This window comes from Chrysemys picta, chromosome 4 (genome assembly GCF_011386835.1).
Source record: "Chrysemys picta bellii isolate R12L10 chromosome 4, ASM1138683v2, whole genome shotgun sequence".
In the NCBI taxonomy this organism is placed as follows: Eukaryota; Metazoa; Chordata; order Testudines; family Emydidae; genus Chrysemys; species Chrysemys picta.
In genome coordinates this window covers 10,819,278-10,829,159 of record NC_088794.1, presented here as the reverse complement: position 1 = coordinate 10,829,159, position 9,882 = coordinate 10,819,278, and the positions used below count along the sequence as shown (strand labels likewise).

The following is a 9,882-nucleotide window of genomic DNA, read 5'->3' as shown; positions in this document are numbered from 1 at the left end:
CGTCGGGTCGTGCTGGTGACTTGAGATGGGGAATTCCGCTGGGGGAGAGGGGAGAAATCGCCCCGTCCCTTGAAATCTGAGAGAGTCAAGAGGAAATTTGGAAACTTGACTCATCCCCAAGACAACGCTGCGAGCGAGCGTTCCACCTGGCAAAGCTGCTGTGGTTTTATATACCTTTCCCCACAAGTTGCTGCCCTTACCCCTCCCACTCGTGGCCAGGTCCCCACTGTGCCAGGCGCTGTACAATGACTACTACATTCGTTCTCTGGGCGAACAGCCTTTTTATTGATCATTTTGTTTTGGCCCAGAACATTTGTAGGAGTGAGCAGGTACATGTATAAAGCAGGAGGAGAGGAGGGAGAAAGAGAAGCAGGGATCAGAGCAGGGAGCTCCCTAAGCAGATTTGCATGAGCAAAATCGCTGAATGATGCCATGCCAGTGAGAGCGCAGTGGCTCTGGAGTCCAAAGAGACTGTGACCTTTGTTCCCCTGGCCTCTGGCCTGCTGTGGGTTCCCATCGGAAAGTGGCTCCCAGCAGGAGACGCCACCTGGGACCGAGGGGGGATACAGGCGGGTGACACTTTTCAGACCAGCCCCTTTTCTAGTGAAAAATGCAGGTTTGGTGAAACCGAATCATTTGGTGAATTGTTTTGGCTTCACTAAAGTGTATCGGCCAAAACTAAAAACCAACCCAGAAAAATCTAAACCTTTAGCATCTTTGGTCTGAAACTACTTTTCCTTTTGAAATGGCCTTTAGTCTGATTAAAAACAAACAGAGTTTTAAAATGGTCACAATCCAAACAAAATTTTTGTTTGGTGCAAAATTATTCCCCCCCTTCTGCATTTGCAGAATATTTTTTTAAACATTTTTTTCCCTCCCAATTTTTCGGAATTCCCAGCAAACCCCCGAACCTGTTATTTGCCCAGTTCTATCCAGGACACAAAAGACGGGATAAGGACACAGCAGTAATTGGTTCCAGATCTGAAGCTACAGCACAGGAAGTTGACGCAGCCTCCACGGCAGGATACAGGTGGCGTCTTCCACCACGTCCTGTTACCAGGATTGGTCCCTGAAGCTGCGGGAACAGGCATTGCCCATGCAAAAGAGGAAGAGAAACAGCTGTTGGTTGTGGTGCCCAGATGTGGATGGGACCTTTTCTCTCTCGGGGCGCCAGTTCTGATCTGGCCCCAGGGCAGGGCACTAGCTGGCTCAGGGGATGGGGGTGCTAGCTCCAATGTGGCCCCAGGGAAGTGGTCCTGGTGGGTTGAGGGGGTCAGGGAAGGGGATACGGGGCCTTTCCCATCGAAGGCTCTAGTGCCAGTATGGCCAGTTTCAGATCAGCAGTAACTAAAGGTGCTCCTGTGGATCTCAGCCTGGGAGGAAGGTGCCTGTCTCTCAGGAGTCACCCACCCATGGGCCCGAGGAGCCCTGGAGACTAAGCTCCCCAGAGCCGTCTCTTCCCGAGCAGCCGGTGTGCAGGCAGGACGCTGCCATCGCTGTATGTGGCGCTCACTGGGACAGAGACTGTGTCTTCCTACGTGTTCAGTGGCTGGCGCAGTCTGAGCACAACTGACATATAAACAACAACCAGGCCCCGTGAGTGCCTGAACAGTCACCGGGACACCGTCAGCCACTGCTAGAGTTCGCCTGTCCGGAGAATAGCCCGCCCTGGTGGGAGCGAAGCTGGATGGTACCTGTTCCGCAGGGTGTATTTGCAAACGAACGGGAAGGACCAGCTGGGGCCATAGTCGTTCCAGGTGACGAAGCCTAAAAGAGACGGAGTCAGAAGGAATCAACCCAGGAACAAACCGCCCGCTGGCAGGAACGGGCACTTCCAGGACTAGGAAAGTCATCTGCATGTGAGAGCTAATGTGAGCTCTCTACCTGTGCAGGCATCTGTACAGTCAAGACTGGAGTGATAGATAGATAGATAGATAGAGGGGGCGTATGGGGATAGATAGATAGATACTGGAAAACACTAGTGGGAACTTAGATGAGGCATGAAAAGAAAGGCTGAGTGCAATATTGCCCTGGTTCATTGCCGCCTTGCATCTTGGGTCGTCAATTTCTCCATTGCAAATTGGTGTAACTGGGTGACCCATGCCTGCCAATAGTGGGAGGGGACGGAGTGAGGGCAGCTGGCTTCAGTAGTGTTTCTGAGCATGCTCAGTTTGTGTGAGCATGTTCAGTACAAGCCAAGCAGCAAATCGGGGGGTGGGAGGGGGGACCCTGCTTCACCCCCGCACGCCTCCCCTCTTTGCACCCACGTAGCTCTGGTAGACCTGACGGCACATGGGGCAGGCCGGAGCTGCTCCCAGCCCGAGGGGATCACACACTGTTCCGTTTGTGGAGTTCACTTTGAAAGTGGGTCATAATGGACACTGGAGTTGTCCGTCCTCTGGCACTGATCGGGGTGTATTGGGGAGGGCTGTCCCCAGGAAACTGACCAGCCACTAGGGAGGGCTTTTGTTTGGATTGGGCTGGTTTTGGGGGGGGGGGGGGAGGCAGGGGTTATCTTCCTCCGAAGCATTTGGCGTAAGCCAGAGGCAGCGGCAGAGGTAGGTAGTTCAGTGGACCGAGCTGCTAGGGCAGGGGCAGGGACCAAACCAGACAGCTCAATGATTTGATCGGATGGTGCAGCCAACCAGCAGGAACTGAATCTGGGCAATGTTCTTCTGGCGAGAGACAGGGGGTCGAGATAATGAGCCAGCCCTGACCAAACCGAGCCACCAAGCATCTGCCCCCCCCCCCACCCCAACACACAGCCCCGGGACAAAGCTCCCACCGTTTTCCAGGGTCCAAGAGCCCAGGTAGTTTTCTCCCGGGAGACCATTGGGCTGGTCTGCAGGAAATGTCCGGAAATTGTATTTGGAACCATCCGTCCACATGAAAGACCCCTCCTAGAGAAAAGGTGACGGTGTTAGTGACTGAACCGGGGGCCAGGAGCGCTGCGGGGAGAGGAGATGGAGCAATAGCCACTAAGGGATCAGCACTGTCTCTAGCCCCTAATATCCCAGCTGTGGAGGCCTCTTCCTCACTGCAGCCCTCTCCAGCACTGACAGCGTCAGCCTCACACCACCCCGGGGAGTGGGGAAGGGTCTGCCCCGTGTTACAGACTGGGGAACTCAGCACAGGGTAGATTAAGTGACTGCGCCGAGGTCACACAGGGAGACAGTGGCAGACCCAGGAACTGAACCCAGGACTCCCAAGTCCCCGTGCGCTGCCCTAAGCGCTGGGCCGTCCTTCTGTCTGTGGGGCTGGCAGAGTGAGCAGCGCCGACCTGGCTTGGAATCAGCTCTGTCATAACCCTCACCCACAGCCCTAAGCTGGCACCGCGTTCACCTTCGCGTGCCAGTGTCACCTCCACTTTGGGATCACACCAGCCTCCACCAGATCCCAGCACATCTTCCCCACTTGCAGCAGCCACGCCACGCCCAGCCCCAGCTCTCCCCAAGCTCAGACCTGGTTCTTGGAGAGTGAACGTCAGCTGGAGTGCGGAGGTGACAAAACAGCTGTCGTTTCCACTGCACCTTTTCTACGCCCTGTATCCCAGCATGCTTTGCAGCTGAGGGACAGTAACACCTACCTCTTCTCTAGCACTTTTCATCAATAGAGCTCAAAACACTTCACAAAGCAGGTCAGTAGCATTACCCAAATTTTACAGATGGGGAAACTGAGGCACTAGGAGAGGCTGGGACTTGCCTAAAGCCACCCCAGCAGCAAAGCCAGGAATAGAACTGAGGACTCCTGGGGCCTAATCCAGGCAAACACTCTTTGCTCTACATCAGATTGAAATAACAAGCCCACAATGTAAGACACAGGGAGCCAAATTCTGCCCTCAACCCCACGATGTCCCCCTGGTATAAGTGGAAATGCCAGTCTGACCCTCCATCCCTGGCGATTGCTCTGAAGGTGCAGTTGCTCTGATGGCGGGTTGTGCCAGACGGGTGAGGCAGGAGCTACCTTGAAAGTGTCATGTGCGCCGATCCAGTAGGCCTGCCCTTTAGTGTAATCCAGCGGCTTGCCCATCAGGTGAAAGATGAAGTCATTTTCCTCTGCGCTGTGGATGGAGGCCAGATGGGAATTCTTGCCGTAGCTTTGACACGCCACCTGAAAAGGCACCGCAAGGACAAATCACACAAGGCTTCACCCAGCGCACCTGACCCAAAACGCTTAAATATCAATGGAAAAACGCCTGTTGACATCAGTGGGTTAGGGCCCTAGAGAAGGGGGGTGGTCTGGTCGTTGAGGCAGTGGCCTAGCCCTCAAGAGCGATGGACTGAATTCCCAGTTCTGCCACAGACTCACCAGGTGGCCTTGGGCAAGTCTCTTAGCGTCTCACACCTTGGTTTCCCCCACAGGGAGGGGACTAGTCCATTTGCTGCGGGGACAAAAGCACCCCTCCCGTGGCTGTAGTAAGTGTCTACGCTAGAGCAGCACAGCTGCAGTTGTGCCATTTATAGCATGTGCCAGAATGGGGGGGGGGGCAAGGGGATATGCCCCCCCACACACTTTTAAAAGTGAGGGAAGAGGCGATGTGGAGGTGTGGCCTAGTGGGGGAAGGGGCAGCACAGAGGCGGGGTCTCTGGCGAAGGGGCAGTGTGGTGGGCGGGGCCATGATTCAGGCACTCCCCACCCCCACCCCCCGCTTTTAGAGAGCTTCCGCTGCTCCTGGTGTAGACACAACCTGAGAGTGTTGAAAAGTCCGTTGGGAGGACAGGCAGAGCTCAGGGCAGGGGCTGTGTTATGCCAGAAGGTGTTAATGGCTGCCATCCACCAACAATGAGAGAGGTGGTTGTAGCTACCTGCTCTGCTAACCAGATGGCAAAAACCGGACCGGTGTCCTCCATTTCCCCCTTTTTGTTTTTTCTGATTTCTCCCCAGATCAGTAGAACTCTGGGCATCGATGCCTAGAAGGTTCCCTAACGTTTTGGAACAGATGGCATGCGACGTTCAAGTGTTATCACCTGACCGACAGACACACCCACAGAGAAATGCCCTCGAGCTGAGTATAAGCTTATGGATACAGAGATCTCGGTGGGAGGGCAATAATGGCCATCAGAGGAATATTTAGAGGAGGCGAACAGAGGCCATCTGGAAGCTGGGAAATTCCCCCAGACTTGTTCGTGTGGCAGAGGAGGGATTCCAACATTCTCCCTGGCAGGAGTCACACCAGGTGCTCAAGGGGCAGATTCACTCGGATGGCTCAGGATTTAATGAGAGACGTCAGTGGACCCCTTTGAACAGACGCTGCATAGGCGCCCACTCCACCGATAGTGCCACTGATCTCAAGGGAACCACGTACAGCTGGCCAGAATCCAGCCCTTAGTAATGTGCCCTCCAGAGCATTTCCTGTCCCCTGCCTCTCTCCCTGCTCAGCAAATATGCCCAGCTGTTAATAGTCCCTAGCTCTTGTAAAGTGCTTCTCAGCAGCTGATCTGGGCCAGAGCGCTGGGCGACAGCAGCTGTACCAGCACTCTGACCACTGGAGCACCAATTCAAGCGGAGGGGCGAAGCTGGGCCTACGTGACAGATCAGAGGTGGGCTGCAGACGGCGACAGGGCTAATGAGGCCCAGGAAGGAAGTGCCAGGGGAGAGTGACTGCGCTGTAATCGAAGACCTGCAGCATGGCCGTGGCTGGCCCAGCTCAGCTCACTTGGACTCCCGGGGCTCCGGCTCCGGGGCTATAAATGGCAGTGTCGACATTCAGGCTCCACCAGCCGTCCAGCTCTGAAACTCCGCGAAGCCCGAAGAGCGACACAGCTATTTTTAGCCCTCTGGACGGGCTGAGGGGTTCAGAGTGTGGGAGGGGGCTCCAGGCTGAGCCTGGGGCAGGGAGTTGGGATGCACGAGGGGGTGCAGGGAATTGTCTCTTTGTGCCCCTTGGGGGGAGGGAGACAGCGGGTCTCCGTGCACTGCCCATGACCACAAGCGCCACCCCCACAGCTCCCATTGGCCGGTTCCTGCAAGGACAGTGCTGGGGGCGGCGCAGCACGTGGAGCCGCCTTCTCTCCCTCCCCCAGGGGCCACAATGATGTGCCAGCAGCCAGCTGCTACTGGGAGCAGTGTGGGACCACGGCAGGCAGGCAGCCTGCCTAAGCCCCACTACACTGCAGGACTTTTAGCGGCCCAGAGATTGCAATGGACTGGCAGAGGCTCCAGGATCGACCAGTCGATCACAATCGATGGCTTGGTGATCATTGCTGTAAATCAACTACACGTGGTGTTCCCAAGCAGAACATCTCCAAGTGCTCTGTGCGCTCAGAGAAAGATAGGAGCAGAGGCCATGCACCGTTACAAGATCTCAAATCACTTTACAAAGTCAGTATCTTTACGTTTTACAGATTGGGAAACTGAGGCACGGCGAGGGGCGTGACTTGCCCTAGGTCACCCAACAAACCAGTGCTGGGAATAGAATCCAGCTCTCCTATGTCCCAGGCTGGGGCTCTTACCACTAGGCCATGCTACCTCCCTACATTCAGACTTGCCTCAGCTTCAGGCCATTTCATCGGTTCCTTCACAGCCTTATAGCAGGAGTCTTGATACTGCACCCAGCCCTCGTAACAAAAGCCGCGGGCGCAGAGACAGTTTTCCTGGGAGCAGGCACCTGGTGTCAAGATTGGGAACCATGAGTGCAATGAGCATGCAAGAGAGAATAAAACATCAGTGCAACATGTTTCATGCATTGGTCCCAAAGGCAGGTAAGTATTATACCAATTGCTCATTGCAGGAGAAAGCAGTGACATGGAATCTGAGTAGTTTCTTAGTGCACCTTGTTCATTTACATTTTATGCACCAGTCCTGGAACAGAGGTGGTCACAAACAGCACACATTCAAGCCCCTCTGTTAGTGATCTCAGCCCATGCATCAGTGCCAGGTTCCCAGGGAGCAACAAATCCTCCTGCCCTTTGCAACAGTTGCCCCCCCAAAATAAATTGGATTACAAAACTAACAAGACTATGTCTGCCAAGACTGTACTCTGGCTCACATGCTAAGATTGTGTGTAACAGCACCATCTGGTGGCACCACCATAGCAGTATCAATACCCTCATGCAGGGAGAAGAGTGATCTAGGGGTTGCTATAATTGTTAATGATTTTCACTGATTGCTTCATTTATCAATAGTGGTTTTTCATACACAATAATTATTAATACAGCTGCAGCATTTTGCTTGGTGCTTTACAATGAATGAAAAAGAAGGGGTCCCTTGCTTAAAAACGACATGGGACAAACATAAACGGTGGTGACAGACAAGATTCATAGCTGTCAAGGCCAGAAGAGACCATGGTGATATCTAGTGTTACCACCTGGATAATACAGGCCAGAGAACTGCCCCCAAATAATTCCTACAGCAGATCTCTCAGGAAGCATCCAATCTTGATTTTGAAATGGCCAGTGATGAAGAATCCATCATGACCCAAGGAAAAAGGGAATGGAGGAGAGTTTAGGGTGAGAGGAAATTAAAATAATATGAACCACATTATTTAGAGCTAACTTGTGGCCGTGAAGAGCTGTGCTGCCCAGCAAGCAGAGTGGGACCCGAATCCGTCGGCACACTGCTTCCCCCTTTTGCTCCAGAAGGGGGTGCTGAATCTGGGCCAGCCCTGGCTCTGTGGCAGATTAATCCCATTGGTGCTTTTATTATTATGATCAGTTATATTACGGGAGTATCAGAGGGGTAGCCGTGTTAGTCTGGATCTGTAAAAAGCGACAAAGAGTCCTGTGGCACCTTATAGACTAACAGACGTATTGGAGCATAAGCTTTCGTGGGTGAATACCCACTTTATGCCTCTGACGAAGTGGGTACTCACCCATGAAAGCTTATGCTCCAATACGTCTGTTAGTCTATAAGGTGCCACAGGACTCTTTGTTGTATATTACAGGAGCGGCTCGGAGCCCTCTTCATGGACCAAGACCCCGTTGCGCTAGGCCCTGTACAAAGAACAAGCAGACAGCCCTGCCCCAAAAGCTTACAACTTAGGCCAAGAGCTGGTTGCAGCCGTACGGAAGAGTGCAAGGAAATAATGCGACCATATTAGTCAACAGGTTGGGCAGGGGTCTCAGCATGCCAGCGGCATGACTGATGTCAAGTTTTTGTAGCTGTCATGGCAGGGGAGAATTTTGAAGGCGGACAAGGAGGCGGTTTTGTGGATGTTTACAGGGAGTTCCTCCCAAGCATAAAGTGAGGAGTTCGGATGACTTTGGAGGACAGGGTGCATAGGGAAGAGGCAGAGGTGCATGGAAAAGGTCAGGGTGAGAGGTGGGAGGAAGAGGAGAAGACAGGGAGCCAGACACCCTCTGCTTCACCTTCTACCTCTCAAGCCTGGGGTGAGTGAAGTGTTCAGAATCCATGGACCTCCCAGTCCTGGGACTCTGCCAAAATCCAGCATAGGGAAGCAATGGGTACTGAGCCGGCAGGAGGGGCGGACGGTGAAAACACCTCTCTGCCAGGACCAGGGCTCCCCACTGATTCCAGGAGGCCATCGCTGTGGGGTGGTGGTGCCCACAGAACAGTGTGATTGGGCTGGGGGTTAGCAGCAGGGAAGGATAACGCAACTCACCCCAGGCAATGAAGTTGAGCACGAGGTAGAGGGATGTCCTGGGATCCATCTCTGGTGAGGATGGGGGTCAGCAGGCAAATCCCAACAACCCCGCTGGCTAGCACAGACTCCTCTCAGGTTGGGCTTTCAGGCTTTGCTCACGGTGGAACACAAGTGGATGCAGGAAATTTTGTATCAGTCCTCTGCACTGCAGTGACTCATCGTAGGAAATGCTGCTCCTCTGAACTTCCTCTATGGTCCTGCTGTGTCCCTTCTGGCTCCAGCAGCCCGGTTTAACCCTTTCTCCACGCGGAGGCCAGTGGAGTAAGCCCTGCAGCTGCTCACTTTATTGTGGTGGGCAAATGTACAGTTGGGAACTGGCCGGCATGGGAGAGAGAAGGCCCAAGGAAATCTCCCTGGGACCTGATGAATAGTCATCCTACATCCTGCAATTCCTTTCTTTGCCATTACGGGAGGGCGGAGTGGCTGTACAGGTGGAAAAGAGAGAAAGCGGAAGCCTGGCAGTGGAAAATTCAGCTCTTAAAAGTGTGCAAATGGACCATGCCCACTGGAATGCGTTCCCCTCTCCCCCCACCTGCCCAGTCTACTTGTAGCTAGGGAGAACAATTTGGACAGGGAGGACAAAAATTGGGTAGACACACTGGTTAAAAAACAACACACAGTAGCAACTTCAGGTCAAATTTGTTACATTGTGAGTGTTAAAATTGTCCATGTTATTTGCAGAGAGCTAACTGGGATTGGTAAAATCCTGGAGACAGTAGTCAAGACGGGTTGGGGTGGCGAAGGGGAGATTGTTTGGAAGAGAAGCAGTGATATTTATCTTCCTGCTGCCCCCAAGCAGGTTAAGGAATCGTGCAAAGGGCCAAAGAAAGGCCATTTCTGATGCAACCACATTCAACTGTCCAGTGAAAGGCCATCAAGGGGATGAATGCGACCCCTAGACTCTGCCTGAACAACTCAAAGAAGAAGCTTATACCAGCAAAACGTACGTTGCTCGGTGTGTGTGTGTGTGTGTGTGTGTTTTATTCATAAGTGCTAGTGTAGACATGGCCCTAGAGAAGAAGATTCATTTCATCATGGGGGTAGACGTGAAACCCCAGTTCCATCCTGAGACTGGGGTGTAGATCTCTCCAGTAAAACTCTGGGTCTGTGGTAGAGCTGTGAGGATGGGCTCTCTTCACACAAGGGGCTATTCTTGTCTAAGCCAGCCAAGGGAAGGTAACGTTTTGGTGGAAGCCCATGTTAACGTTGTGGCCGCATTTCTTGGGATCCAATGTTGGGTTACATTCACAGGGCTCACCAGCACAGTGTCGGCTGCTTCG

General features: G+C 53.3%; 1 protein-coding gene across 1 annotated transcript; it reads right to left on the bottom strand.

Moving 5' to 3' along the window:
* Nucleotides 1-261: 261 nt before the first annotated feature.
* LOC103307219 (regenerating islet-derived protein 4-like) lies at nt 262-8,795 on the bottom strand. The gene is made up of 6 exons (XM_065591279.1): nt 8,561-8,795; nt 6,489-6,607; nt 3,964-4,110; nt 2,786-2,900; nt 1,695-1,767; nt 262-1,075 (listed from the first exon to the last, which is right to left on the bottom strand). Exons 1-6 carry the CDS (start codon nt 8,607-8,609, stop codon nt 1,054-1,056), a joined length of 525 nt encoding a protein of 174 aa, XP_065447351.1. The 5' UTR covers nt 8,610-8,795; the 3' UTR covers nt 262-1,053.
* Between the last annotated feature and the right edge of the window lie 1,087 nt (nt 8,796-9,882).